General features: G+C 42.7%; 1 protein-coding gene across 1 annotated transcript; it reads right to left on the reverse strand.

Moving 5' to 3' along the window:
• Nucleotides 1–171: 171 nt before the first annotated feature.
• On the reverse strand, nucleotides 172–11001 carry MVD (mevalonate diphosphate decarboxylase). The gene is made up of 11 exons (XM_063437667.1): nucleotides 10916–11001; nucleotides 8584–8658; nucleotides 8409–8479; nucleotides 8006–8120; nucleotides 7065–7211; nucleotides 6507–6706; nucleotides 5554–5628; nucleotides 4893–5111; nucleotides 3888–4003; nucleotides 1753–1861; nucleotides 172–879 (listed from the first exon to the last, which is right to left on the reverse strand). The coding sequence occupies exons 2-11, from the start codon at nucleotides 8633–8635 to the stop codon at nucleotides 799–801; spliced, it is 1185 nt and encodes a 394-aa protein (XP_063293737.1). The 5' UTR covers nucleotides 8636–8658; nucleotides 10916–11001; the 3' UTR covers nucleotides 172–798.
• Between the last annotated feature and the right edge of the window lie 4583 nt (nucleotides 11002–15584).

A 15584-nucleotide genomic window follows, 5' to 3' on the forward strand; every position in this document is an offset into this window, starting at 1 on the left:
TGGTTATAAACTCCATCCTCTGCACCTGGCACTCAGCAAAGAAGGAGACCTAAAAATATTCTCTGCTTCATTTAAAAAAAGCTTGTCATGGCTTAGCCTTGTCTGAACTGGACTTAGACTTGTCTGAGCTGTTATGATTATAAAAAAAAAAAGGCGAAAAAAAGTTACAGGTGATTTTCACAGCTTTATTCTGTGGCGTTAATTCCTGAGAAGTGACAGTTTCCCTTTTAATGGCAGCTGGGCTGTATAGATCTGCAAATATTAGAGACTAATAGATGACAGACAGAATTTGGAAAACAAGATATTGTTTAACCCCTTAAGGACACAAGACATGTTAGACATGTCATGATTCCCTTTTATTCCAGAAGTTTGGTCCTTAAGGGGTTAAGGAAAACTGATTAATAAAATTAGAGCCTGCAAGTATTTTCAAAGAGCAAGTGCTAGAATATTCTATTTTTTTTTGTTTTGCCAGGGTATGCAGGCTGTGTAAGTGTTGATTTACTTCCTGAAGAGTTTTGAACAGACACAAGAAAATTCACTTTTAAGTGCCGGCGGCCATTTTAATTCCCTGAGTGGCCAACAATATCCCGATATTTCTTGCAGCAAAATGTGTACCTTCCGCTGCTGCCGTCCTAGAACCAAGCCGTGTAAAAAAGTAAATGTCCTACTGGCACAGGAAGAGGTTTATATAAATTACAAAAGAAAGCAGGATCTTATGGCCACCTCGATGAGCATTTTAACAATAAAAATGGAATCCTGTGATAAATTATAAAAGTAGTCCTTTTTGCAACATCCTTTTCAGACACTTTGCTTTGGAAGCCCATCTGATCCCAGCAGATCCAGACTGACATCTTCTGATTTAGATGGCCCAGGTCCTGGCTGCAAATAAAATGTATTTAAAAACATTATAGAATGGAGTTTATTTGCATCTTTGGAGCAGAAGTAATCAACATTGGGCAAAACAGTTGGGACGTTACAAGCCCCATGATGCTTTGCTGTACTTTGACACTGGAGAGCTACCTGTATCAACCGGAGTTACCAGATCCCCCATGTCTTTCTGCCCATATATCACTTCCTGCATGGATGTGTGGATGGGCAGCGCAGGAAAGGTGCTGTCTTGTAGTAAGTAAAAGCAAGGGTTTCAAGAAAACTCTTTATTTGGTATAGTAACCAAAAAAAATCTCCCCCCTCAAAAAAAACAAAACAACATAAAAACAACAAAACAAACAAACAAACAAACAAAAAAAGGACAATCTGAGTTAAGGACATGGGTGGCATGGAGGAGGGAGGCCATACCGCCGTTGGCTGTCTGTTGCTCTGATTTTGGGTGGCAAATGGCACCCCAATGGGGTTGGAGTTACACTTACAGTAACAGAGGGGTTAAACTCCTTAGGTGCAGCGTTTCATATCGAAACACTACACATACAGACTCAAGGCACCATGAACACTTCAAATCTGTAAAGAGGTCATGTTGCTTGGAGTAGCCCTTTAACCCCTAAGGACACATGACATGTGTGACATGTTATGATTCCCTTTTATTCCAGAAGTTTGGTCCTTAAGGGGTTAAGGAATCTTGCAGCACACTATAGGGCAGCACACTGTAGGGCAGCACTTCATGTGCGACCGACCATTATGAAGAAGACATGTGTCCAGGAGAACACCACCAGCTCCAAAAAACTAATTGATTGTGGACTTCAATGTAGCCACGATACTGGCTCTTTAATTTGGCTATGAGTTCCGGCTATAACGTACCTGTGTAGCAATGATATATTGTACCCCTCCTGGGCACAGATCAGATCCTACAGCAGACAGCAGATCTGGAGAGAGCAGTCCAGGATTAACCGGTAGTCCTTTCAAGAACCTGCAGCCATCAGATTCAATGTGAAACCACAGTAATTAACAGGGAATTTACAGCCAAGCTACCAATTACCGTATTTTTCGCTCCATAAGACGCACTTTTTCCCCCCTCAAAAGTGAGGGGAAATGTCTGTGCGTCTTATAGAGCGAATATGAAGCTTTACTTACCTGTCTTGTAGCGTGGGCCGGCTTCACAGCACGCACCGCGGTACAGGAACTTCAATTTCAGGTTCCGGTTTCCGGCGGGACTGAAAGGAAGTGCGCACTCAGTGTGCACACTTCCTATCAGTCCCGCCGGAAACCGGAACCTGAAATTGAAGTTCCAGTACCGCGGTGCGCGCTGTAAGGCCAGCCCATGCTACAAGACAGGTAAGAAATTATGGGACAAGGGGAGGGGGAAGACTATGGGAGGGGGGGAGGGGAGGGGGAAGACTATGGGAGGGGGGGAGGGGGGGGGAAGACTATGGGAGGGGGGAGGAGAAGACTATGGGGGGGAGGGGAAGACTATGGGAGGGGGGGAGAAGACTATGGGAGGGGGGGGAGAAGACTATGGGAGGGGGGGAGAAGACTATGGGGGGGGAGAAAACTATGGGGGGGAGAAGACTATGGGAGGGGGGAGAAGACTATGGGGGGGAGAAAACTATGGGGGGGAGAAAACTATGGGGGGGAGAAAACTATGGGGGGGAGAAAACTATGGGGGGGAGAAAACTATGGGGGGGAGAAGACTATGGGGGGGAGAAGACTATGGGAGGGGGGAGAAGACTATGGGAGGGGGGGGAGAAGACTATGGGAGGGGGGGAGAAGACTATGGGAGGGGGGGAGAAGACTATGGGAGGGGGGGAGAAGACTATGGGAGGGGGGGAGAAGACTATGGGAGGGGGGGAAGACTATGGGAGGGGAGAAGACTATGGGAGGGGAGAATACTATGGGAGGGGGGGAGAAGACTATGGGAGGGGGGGAGAAGACTATGGGAGGGGGGGAGAAGACTATGGGAGGGGGGGGGAGAAGACTATGGGAGGGGGGGAGAAGACTATGGGAGGGGGGGAGAAAACTATGGGGGGGAGAAGACTATGGGAGGGGAGAAGACTATGGGAGGGGAGAAGACTATGGGAGGGGAGAAGACTATGGGAGGGGGGGGAGAAAACTATGGGGGGGAGAAGACTATGGGGGGGGAGAAGACTATGGGAGGGGGGGGAGAAGACTATGGGAGGGGGGGGGGGAGACTATGGGAGGGGGGGGAGAAGACTATGGGAGGGGGGGGGGGAAGACTATGGGAGGGGGGGGAGAAGACTATGGGAGGGGGGAGAAGACTATGGGAGGGGGGAGAAGACTATGGGAGGGGGGGAGAAGACTATGGGAGGGGGGAGAAGACTATGGGAGGGGGGGAGAAGACTATGGGAGGGGGGGGAGAAAACTATGGGGGGGAGAAGACTATGGGAGGGGAGAAGACTATGGGAGGGGAGAAGACTATGGGAGGGGGGGAGAAGACTATGGGGGGGGAGAAGACTATGGGAGGGGGGGAGAAGACTATGGGAGGGGGGGGGAGAAGACTATGGGAGGGGGGGGGGGGAGACTATGGGAGGGGGGGAGAAGACTATGGGAGGGGGGAGAAGACTATGGGAGGGGGGGAGAAGACTATGGGAGGGGGGGAGAAGACTATGGGAGGGGGGGAGAAGACTATGGGAGGGGGGGAGAAGACTATGGGAGGGTGGGGAGAAAACTATGGGGGGGAGAAGACTATGGGAGGGGAGAAGACTATGGGAGGGGAGAAGACTATGGGAGGGTGGGGAGAAAACTATGGGGGGGAGACTATGGGAGGGGGGGGAGAAGACTATGGGAGGGGGGGGAGAACACTATGGGACAGGGAAGAAAAAAAATATTCTGAACAAACTGTGCAGTAGTAAGAAACACTATGGGACAGTTTGTTCAGAATATTATTTTTTTCTGTGTTTCTTCCTCTAAAAACTAGGTGAGTCTTATGGAGCAAAAAATACGGTAAACCTTACAGGATGCTTCTTAAATACACTTACGTGTCTCCATTGGATTCTGGAGGAAAGGAACGTTTCACCAGCTCCACAAACTCATTGACTGTTGGCTCCAATGTAAAGATGACGGCATTAGGACCTGCATCAAAACTGTACGCAACCTAGAGGAAAATACTCAGTTTAGGAACAGATTATGACAACAGATAGACGTCAGTCTGCCCACCCACTAGTTACGAAACACAGAATTTATTCTTGTATCCAGAGAAATTGCAATGTTTACATTGCAGCTCTAAGTCTGCCCTATGTGGCTGTCTAACAGACAGCCACTAGAGGGCTTCCAGAATCTAAATGGACTTTTGGTCCGTTATCTGACGCTGGACGTCTTTACGGACCTCCGGCGTCAGATTTTCCCTATAGGAAAGCATTGAATAATGCTTTCCTATGTGAAGGTCTAATGCACGCCTGGCCATTGCCGTGGATGCGCATTAGGTATCCCTCGCCGGCTGATGTCGGCGGGGAAGGAGAGGGGGCGGAGCCTGACCCAGCGCCGAGGGACATCGGCGCTGGATTCAGGTAAGTGGCTGAAGGGGTTTTTAAGCCCCTCAGTCCCACGGGAGAGGGGGAACCTATTAACCCTATAGTGCCAAGAAAATAACTTTTTTCCTGGCACTATAGGATCCCTTTAAATTACACTCCAAAACCTCTGATGCAAGGCTATTCCATGCATCAACTGCTCCTTTTGTAAAATTACATTTGTTGGCATTTCTCCCTAAATCTTCTCTTCTCCCACGATCAGATCATTTCTCATGATTCCAGCTACCCTATTCTCTATGAAAAGCATCACCATATTGTATATAAAAATGTGATACATTAGTAGGTTTCTATCATGTCAACTCTAATTCTTTTCTTCTCTGAATGATATAGGCTTTCACAATTCCTTTAATTCCTTTTGACACAGTAGACTGTTTTCCCGAAGATAACGTTTCCAGAACCAGATACTGACAGAACATGACAGCCATTTATGCCATTACCTCCGGCGAGGTCTCATACCTTGGTTTGTCCGTAGTGGTCATTGTATCGGTGCACCAGGCTGATGATCCTCTGTGAAATCTGGTTAAGGTAGAATATAGGAGGATAGGTATCAAGACAGGTGGCATGGAACTGGTTACTGTCCTTCATTGTCAACTGGCCAAAAGATTCAAAATCCCGCTTCTTTATGGATTCGATCATATCTTTCATCCGTTCGGGTACCACGGTCTCAGCTCGGAGCTAGGGAACAAGTTAGATTTGTTAGTCTCGTTTGGCATCAATACAAAAAGTATTCACACGCATGATACCAAGATACCACATAAAAGGAACACTCAGCACCATAACAACTACATGACACCCATCCTCCGATTTTGAGTATCTACATTGTTTTAGAATGGTTGATTTCTTATATTGGAGCCACTAAGCGCTGCTCCCTGCTTGCACTACATCTGCAGAGAGCCAGAAACTCTCTTTCTGAGCCACGCCTCCTGGATCAGTGTACTGAAGGGGTTATGGTTCTTACAGTGTTCTTTTAACTTAGCAAAGGTTTTAGACATTTGTAGCTAATTAAAAAAAAAAAAAAAACTTAAACGAATCGAGAGAGAGAATAAGGAAGTGGCTACAGGAAGTGAAAGAAATGAAGAAGGGGTTAAGATGAAGGTAAGAGCAGGTATTTAGCTACCTTTAGTAAGGGGCTGGTCTCAACGCTGGTTTGCATCCCAGAGGTGCTGCCAACGTGTTTCTTCTCAGCGCTCACCTGAAAAAAAGAAAAGGAAAAAAAAAAAAAAAACATCACTTATCTATTCTGATAGCCGTTGATGATAAACTTCAGCAGAAAGCAACAATACCTTGCCACTGCTTTATGCATCATAGAAGCCTGGGGATCTTGCTTCCCCTGACAGAACACCAGAAAGGAATTCTATAATAAAGTATCATGGAATATGATAACATCTCTCAATGGTGTTTTCTGACAACAATGTTTCCAGGTTTCAATGATGGCAGAAGTATTAAGCCCATATAAACAAGGAAACTAAATAAAAGTAAGTACAATCAGGGCAGGTATGTACTATTATTTTGGCATTTATTTAGTGCCAACATGTTCCGCAGCGCTGTACAATTATATATAAGGATTTGAGGTGGCATATAGATATCATTAGGTGCAATGCCCGCGTTTTTCATCCATTCAGGAGAGGTAGTCTGACTGGGATTTGAACTTGGGCTTCCCGGTTCTAACAGATAAATAAAAATATACCTTACAACCATTATTATGGGGTTTTGTTGTTAGCCTGTGACCATTAATGCCACCTACGCCGAGAAGCCCTCCAACTGGCAAATCAGAGAACATTTCCAACTGTTCAGATTATTTAAAGATACAAACAATATAAGATAGAAACAATGTGAAAACCAAATAGACTCATAATGAACGTTACTGAGTAATAAATCATATTAGAATGTATAAGGAGGTTAGTGTGATGCAGATTGTTACTACAGAAGGTACGTTAATATTGCTGAACTCCTGCAATGTATTCAGTACAGATTTACAAAGTGATATTTATGAAACGCTTTTCCCAGCGCTCCTTTGCCGCGGCCTTTGCAGGCACGGTATATCCCAATCCACATCCCTCTGCCTCTTACCACCAAGATGAGGATCCGAAGCTCTGGCCAATGAGATTCTGTCTCCACCTGCTGCGCTAGGCTGTCTTTCCCATCCTCTCTCTCTCCCATCACCCACTGTACAAATCCTCCATATATGCTCCTGCACGCGCTGCCAGATCCCTGCCGAGCAATCTCAGACAGCTCCCCCTCCACACCGTACAACTTTGCCAGGGTGTACACTAAACAACAGGAAGATATATTTAGAGAGGGTAGTAAATTTGGAGTACCATTAAATTTTTTTGCAAGTTTTATTTAGGCAATGCTCATGTCAAATCCCTTCACCACTCCACCTAGGCTAAAAAAAAAAATATCAACAAAAAGCAACCTATTGTCTATGCAGCTCGTTGCTGAAAGGAATAGTGATTGATTTGCATTTTGATCCAAATGACACCTAATAGAAGTACACAGTGAGAGAACAATGCATAACTTTATTAACACAAATTATCACGACAAAGAGTTCACACTCTATCCCCAGCTTATCTTACAAACTCTCTGTGTGGCTCTCTATACTACTAAAGCAGGCGAGAGATGCCTTACCCAGACAGGCATATCCAGCTGCAGACGATGCCAGTCCTGCAGCTGTAGGGAAGTTGTTGACCGAACATATATGAACTTTGTAGTTTAGGATTCTGGAGACCGTGTCCTCTGCTGCATTATTTCTTCTTTTTCTCGCAAGTCGACGAACTAGAAAGAGGATTGTAAAGGTGAATGCTAGTTCAACTGTTCTTTATGCTGGCACCCAAAGCATGTATTTAAAAAAACAATAATGATAAATAGTATAGAAGTTTCTTATTATCATACAGTGGCCCTGCCAATAGTGTATTCCGCTCTGTACACCATACAGTTAGCGGCCAAGACTGGACGGTCAGCTCAATTTATCTTACTGGCTCCAACTGTTAACCCAATCAGAATACTGCAGTGAATCCAAAACATTATCAAGCTAATCAGAATAAAGAGGTAAATAATGCTGATATTTTTTCTCTGTCTATCCACAATTCCTGCACTGTTCCTCTGAAATTGAGGGCTTCTTAAAGGGAAACTATAGTGCCAGGAAAACCAACTTGTTTTTCTGGCGCTATGGCTTCCCCCTCCATCGCGGGCCCCCCTGGGATCTAGAACCCAATGCTTTCCTGTGGGATTTTGGGTGACGCTGGACGTCCCCATGCATAACCTGGAAGTCCCTCTAGTGGCTGTCTGGTAGTCAGCCACTAGAAGAGGAGTTAACCCTGAAAGGTAATTTTTGCAGTTTTTTGAAAAACTACAATAATTACCTTTCCAGGGTTAAGGGACCTGGGACACTGCAACCGGACCACTTCAATGAGCTGTAGTGGTCTGGGTGCCCATAGTGTCCATTTAAAGCAGTAAATACAGGCTATCAGATCATGCAAAAAAAAAACAACAGTTCAATTTTAAAGTCTTAATATCCCTTTAAACTTAGCCATAGGACTCCTGTACACACACAGGTAATAAAAACTCACTTTCACGCAAACAGGACTGCAGACGTGAGTGGTTGATATCACCTTCTTTTCCATTCAGCCAGATCCTATCCTCCGTAAAGTCACGGCTTGCCGCAATAGAGGTGGTTGTTTTTAACTGAAACATTAAATACATTTAAGAATAGTAATTGCAAATATTTGGATGATAATTTAGAATGCAGGATGTGAAAAGAATCTGAGTCACTGACTATAATAAGAGGGAAAGGTTAATTCTGAGATCTAGATAGAAAGGATAATCAGCAGTGAGTATTTAGAAAGGAATAATTACCCTAAGGCTGGTGTGACCACGTTTTTCCGGTAAAAACAGGCAAAAAAAAGGTTTTGTTTTTAATCTCTAGTTACAGGAACATAAAAATTGTAGATAATGGAGTGATTGATCACTAACCTGGTCCTGATGCAGTGTGACGCTGAGAGAGGAGTTAATTGGCAAGATAAGGTCTTCGTTTCTTTTTCCCCCTTAGACAAAAGAAAACTAGAATTACAAGATTTAAGTGAAGTATGATGCATAGGAAAATGATAACACTTTGCCAGTGTGGGTTTAATAAACCGCTAATACTCACAGTATTTTATAACAGCGATGTTAACGGGGGCAGTGCAAGTGACTACCTTCATAGTTACTCCGTGTCTTCGAAAACCTGCAAGAGGGAGAGCATTAGAAGTACAAGCAGCTCCTAAATATGTGTGATGTTACAACATACAGCCCTTAAACCAACAAAAAGTTATAAAAACGTTATCTAATTACAAGTGACATCAACGCCGAAAGCACCACAACCTGCATGACCCAACTCCTAAACCTGTCTGACGTCTCTACAGAGAGTGCTTATCTTACGTGCCATCACGTAGCGCCTAAATTCTGTGGCATATATTTTGCAAAAACCTGTGTGACATCACACCACACCTGCATCACATCCACCATACCACAAAGCTATAACCTTGATGACATCACATCAAAACACACGTCTACGTCTTGCTTGCAAAAAAATCTCAACATACACAGCGCTAAACCTGCATGACATCACATCATATTGTTCAATAAACCCACATGTGACGTTGCAAAGCACATCGCATAAACCTGTGTGACATCACACCACACCTGCGTTACATCGACCATACCACAAAGCCATAACCTTGATGACATCACATCAAAACACACGTCCACATCTTGCTTGCATGAAATCGCAACATACACAGCGCTAAACCCGCGTGACATCACATCATATGGTTCTATAAACCCGCGTGACATCACATCATATCATATGGTCCTATAAACCCGCGTGACATCACATCATATGGTCCTATAAACCCGCGTGACATCACATCATATGGTCCTATAAACCCGCGTGACATCACATCATATGGTCCTATAAACCCGCGTGACATCACATCATATGGTTCTATAAACCCGCGTGACATCACATCATATGGTCCTATAAACCCGCGTGACATCACATCATATGGTTCTATAAACCCGCGTGACATCACATCATATGGTCCTATAAACCCGCGTGACATCACATCATATGGTCCTATAAACCCGCGTGACATCACATCATATGGTCCTATAAACCCGCGTGACATCACATCATATGGTTCTATAAACCCGCGTGACATCACATCATATGGTCCTATAAACCCGCGTGACATCACATCATATGGTTCTATAAACCCGTGTGACATTGCAAAGCACATCGCATAAACCTGTGTGACACGCTTTACAAGGTAGAGCGAGAAAAATCTCATGACGTAACAACACGTAAATGTTTGACATCACAAGACACACAGAGTCAGACTGTGCCAATATAAAAGAATAAATAAAACATCTATAGATTTAACGTATCCCTTTCCAGTGGCTGGCGAGCTGTAACCCACCAATAAACTGGCCCATCCAGCAGCTCTCAGTCAGCACCAGGACTGCCAGATCCACCATGTTTTCCTGGACACACATCTCTCATACATATTGATGGACTGGATATGTATGTGGCATTCATATTCTGCAAGATTACCAGTGTTTTCCTGGACACATATCTCTCATACATGTTGACATGTATGTAGAATTCATATTCTGCAAGATCCATTACGTTTTCCTGGACACACATCTCTCATACATATTGACATGTATGTAGAATTCATATTCTGCAAGATCCATTACGTTTTCCTGGACACACATCTCTCATACATATTAATGAACAGGGCATATATGTGGCATTCATATTTTGCAGGATTCCCAATATTTTCCTGGACACACATCTCTCATACATATTGGCATGTATGTGGCATTCATATTCTGCAAGATCCATTATGTTTTCCTGGACACACATCTCTCATACATATTGATGGACAGGACATGTATGCGGAATTCATATTCTGCAATATCCACTATGTTTACCTGGACACACATCTCTCATACATATTGGTGGACAGGACATGTATGTGGCATTCATATTCTGCAAGATCCACTATGTTTTCCTGGACACACATCTCGCATACATATTGATGGATAGGACATGTATGTGGCATTCATATTCTGCATGGTTCTCCATTAATTTCTTGCAGCAGCATTTGAATGCTACATACCACAAGGCAGCACTTGTCATGCTCTGACCCCAGTCAGCAGACTAGCCCCCAGTATACAGAATATATAGAATACACAGAATACTGTATACATAGAATATACAGAATACACAGAATATATATAATATATATATAATACACAGAATATATAGAATATAATATACAGAATATATATACTATACAGAATATATAGAATACACAGAATATATAATGTATAATGTATATAATATATATAATACACAGAATATAATATAATATACAGCATATACAATGTACAGAATATACAGAATATATAGAATCCTGTATACAGAATATACTCACTGTTTGGAAAGGCTGCTCAGGTATCCCTGTGAGCTCTCAGCCTCTCTCTGTTATCCACACTCACCATAGTCTGATCCATGCAACACACACTATCTCACATCCTATTGGTCCATGGAAACCAGCTGCTTCCGCCCTGCCCAATCACAGTGCGATCCCAGCCTCGACACGCCCTCTCCTCACTGACTGGCCAATCAGGCTCATCGGAAGACTAAACGCTGAGATACCTCGGAACGAAACATCCGGCGCTCGTGTTCCGGGGGGAGCAGTTTAACAAGGACACCTGTTACAGCAATGCTGTTAGTTAGTGCTGGTGCCATGATGTCAATTCAATGTGGATTACACAGTATAATCACTATTATTAACAGTAATATTATACACATGGACATGTACTGACACAGAATGTAACAATAAAACAGACAACAAACAGCCTGCAGCAATTACTTGGAGAGATGTTAAATATCCATAAATAATAATATTTTACTGAATTGTCATTATGTCTCCTGCCTGCCCCCAGATTACCCAGGTTCAGTGGTCCTAAACTGGGATGGGATTCTGTCCTCCTGTCTCCGCCGGTGACCTACGCTTGGGGACACCAGAGAAATGTCCCCTATCACCGCTGCTTCGAGAAATCTCAGGGCGTTACGCCAATGCTTAAAGCACTGTACACACGCAAAGAATTGTGTTTGGCGTTATGATGTCTGGTCACTTTTTAAGTCACACCACAAGTACCAGAATCACTATGGCACACGGTAATGGTTATGGTGCCTGGAGTGTCCTAGCAACCCATTGTAACTAGTCAAACTGTTTTAGAATGGTTTGACGTCTTACCTGGGGTCCATCAGGCGCTGCCCATGCCACCGCTATAGCTGCCAGAGAGGCAGAAATTCCTGCTTAGGAGCTCCCATTAGCTCTAATAAATCTAGATCAGGGATAGGCAACCTTCAGCACTCCAGATGTTGTGGACTACATCCCCCATAATGCTCTTACACCCATAATGCTGGCTAAGCATTATGGGAGGTGTAGTCCAAAACATCTGCAGTGTCAAAGGTTGCCTATGCCTGTTCTAGATCAATGGATACAAGTGTCAGATGATTGCTCTCAGCCAATGAATGAAGGCTTAGCTCGAAAATAGAGTTTGCGGTTCTAGTTCTAATACAGTTTGACTACATCCATTGGATAGGGGAGGGGGGAGGGAGGAAACCGCACCAGGGCTCTCTTGGCACCATATCTGTTATGGTACTTGGAGTGTTTTTTGTTTTTTTAATGACATCAGGATTGCACTGTATAAACAATTAGGTGTACAATTTTCCAGCTTCTGCAGGAATTATCCATGAGGTTGCATACTTTTTCTTCATGCCCCTTCCAGTTACGTTTTAGGATGTTAGAATTATTGAGGACATTGGCGAAGGTTTTTGTACATTATAGAAAATACAACCGATAAACAGAGTTATTAACAGATATTCTAGAACACAAAGTGTTTTGGTAATATTTTTTTTTTTTTTAATTCTTTATTTTTGTTGTGCGGGTGAGTACAGTATAGTTAGTGGTCGCCACAACAGCGTTTCACTAGGTTCACAACATTTTGTCAGTGGCATGAGAGTACGCACAGGTTTTGTTATTTTTTTTGAAACATGCTTAACTAAACAGATAAATAGGTTGATAAAATAAGATACAAGCTGGGAGACAACATATGACAGTCAACATTGTTAAAGTCTGCCTACTAGCATACTCTATTGTGTCGTGATGCAAATTAGTATTAGCTGGAAGCAGGGTTCCACAAATATAACGTTAGGCTAGCAGGTGATAGACTATGAGATAGGCATTAAGAGATGATAAAGTCATACGTTTAGCATTTGCTAGGTGAGATAACCGCTGGAGCACGGTTTGGTATGATGTGTATACTGGCGCTTTTGTGTTTTGGCAATATTAAATAATTTCGGGCATATATACGGTAAGTGTTGTCAAGACTTTCCGTACTAATTCATTAAATCTGTCCGATATTTTCCGGTCACATTTTTTGCACCCTGTCATTGATTATCTGCCATTTTTACACCAATGCAATAGATTTATGAATATTTCACTTTTTCCGACAGAAAAGTGGCAGAAATTTTCCACCAATATTAATATGGCAGTATTCTGAAATGTGAAAATTGGCTGCATTTACTATTAAGAAAACTATCACTTTTAGATCACTTTAATATATAAAGTCAAAATGATATAATGTAACCATCACTTTTCAGAAGAATTTGATAAATAACACCCATTGTTTTTCTATTAGCATTGAAGGGAACCTATAGTCCCGTAAATAACAATTGATATTTCAGTACTATAGTTTCTTTTCTGTCCACCCCTGTGAGTTTAAAAAAAAGTAAGCAAAATAAAGACTGCTCAACTCATTTCCATAGCCAGGACTCTTCTGCTGCAGCCACCTGCTCCGCCTTCGAAGACATCAGCATGTCTGCTGACATCATTACAATCTCCTCCAATTCATTGCTTTACACGCACGGCCAGCTACGCTTCTCCAATCAAATGCTCTATCAGTCAGACTGTCAGGAAGACATCCACTGGAGGTGGATTTAACTCTGCAATGTTGAGTTTACAGTTTCTAAGACACTGCAATGTTTTATACTGCAGGGTTAAACTGTCAGGATGATCATCGTGTTCCTTTAAATGTTATGGAAAACATACACTGCCAAAAATGTATTTCTAATAACACATTTTCATATGAAGCTGTATTTAGAGAGCCCCAGAAAATTGACTTAAGGAAAATGCTGATGAATATTAGCGCATTATGTACAAATGTCAAATCCGTTTGCAACATTCTAATTGTCAGGAACATTCTATTGGTTTCCATGGTGACTACTTCATGTTCAGAATGTTGCCCCAGAGTTGTTTTTGTACATAACTTCTGTAATTGGTTTTCACTGGCACTGTCTGCACTCAATAGACACAGATATGAATAGGGTTTACAGTAGGTCGTTCTTACACCAGGAAACATGGCATGCTGGGCATTCCGTGGATTGATGTTGGTGGTACCAGTCTAATAAGTTACATTGTGATAATTCAGCTTTGAGTTATTTATAACTTTTTACTTTAATTACTCTTATTAACACCACATGCTGATTGGGTGCCCATTTTTTTAAAAGTGTTCTGCTGATAAAGCATTAAAAAAAATGCAAAATAAATTGGGAAAATATAAAATATAAGAAACAGACTTACATTTGAAGTCCCTGCAGTTTGTGCAAATCCCCTGGCTATGCAACTCGCGCAGCAAGCTCTGCCAAACCAGTAAATGGCTCAGCCATTCAGAACCCTTAAGTCATAAATCCAGGGAACGTAATAGCAGTAAACATCTAATGTAATAGACAACATATCTAAGGAATTTGTACAGCAGCATCAACTTCTTTTCAAATAGTCTTCACAGAGAGCATTGTCCAAATGGGAAAGACACACATCAAAAGACACACATTGTTTTGTGCTAATTGCACTTAGAAGTGATTGCCCCAGTGAATACGAGCACTATATAAAGTCATAGTGCTCCTAACAGCATTGACCTTTAGTGATCTATTCAAAAGTGACATTAATTCGTATAGCGATAAATCTCAGGATAGTGTCCGCCTGGGTTGACATGGATTGACGTTTACTTTCTAGAGATATTGTAAGGTCCTGATGTCCATCGTAGATTTATGATTTTGGAATCAGAATTCTCCCCTTTTTTTTTTTTTTATATCTGAGCACATCCCGCAAACCCCTGTTCTGATAGAATAAGTGGATCTGCTGCCAACGGTCCTGATAGCAGAGAGCATACAGTTTTGTAAGCAGAGCTGCAGATGGCACGCCTGTGGTTCAGAATCCTTCACAGTAAGTTGATACACATTCATATACAAATACAGTTGCAAGAAATAGTATGTGAACCCTTTGGAATGATATGGATTTCTGCACAAATTGGTCATAAAATGTGATCTGATCATCATCTAAGTCACAACAATAGACAATCACAGTCTGCTTAACCCCTTAAGGACACATGACGTGTGAGACATGTCATGATTCCCTTTTATTCCAGAAGTTTGGTCCTTAAGGGGTTAAACTAATAACACACAAAAATGAAATGTTGGCATGTTTTTATTGAACACACCATGTAAACATTCACAGTGCAGGTGGAAAAAAGTATGTGAACCCCTAGACTAATGACATCTCCAAGAGCTAATTGGAGTGAGATGTCAGCCAACTGGAGTCCAATCAATGAGATGAGATTGGAGGTGTTGGTTACAGCTGTCCTGCCCTATAGAAAACACACACCAGTTCTGGGTTTGCATTTCACAAGAAGCATTGCCTGATGTGAATGATGCCTCGCACAAAAGAGCTCTCAGAAGACCTACAATTAAGAATTGTTGACTTGCATAAAGCTGGAAAGGGTTATAAAAGTATCTCCAAAAGCCTTGCTGTTCATCAGTCCACGGTAAGACAAATTGTCTATAAATGGAGAAAGTTCAGCACTGCTGCTACTCTCCCTAGGAGTGGCCGTCCTGTAAAGATGCCTGCAAGAGCACAGCGCAGACTGCTCAATGAGGTGAAGAAGAATCCTAGAGTGTCAGCTAAAGACTTACAAAAGTCACTGGCAAATGCTAACATCCCTGTTAGCAAATCTACAATACGTAAAACACTAAAC

Source organism: Pelobates fuscus, chromosome 12 (genome assembly GCF_036172605.1).
Source record: "Pelobates fuscus isolate aPelFus1 chromosome 12, aPelFus1.pri, whole genome shotgun sequence".
NCBI lineage: Eukaryota > Metazoa > Chordata > Amphibia > Anura > Pelobatidae > Pelobates > Pelobates fuscus.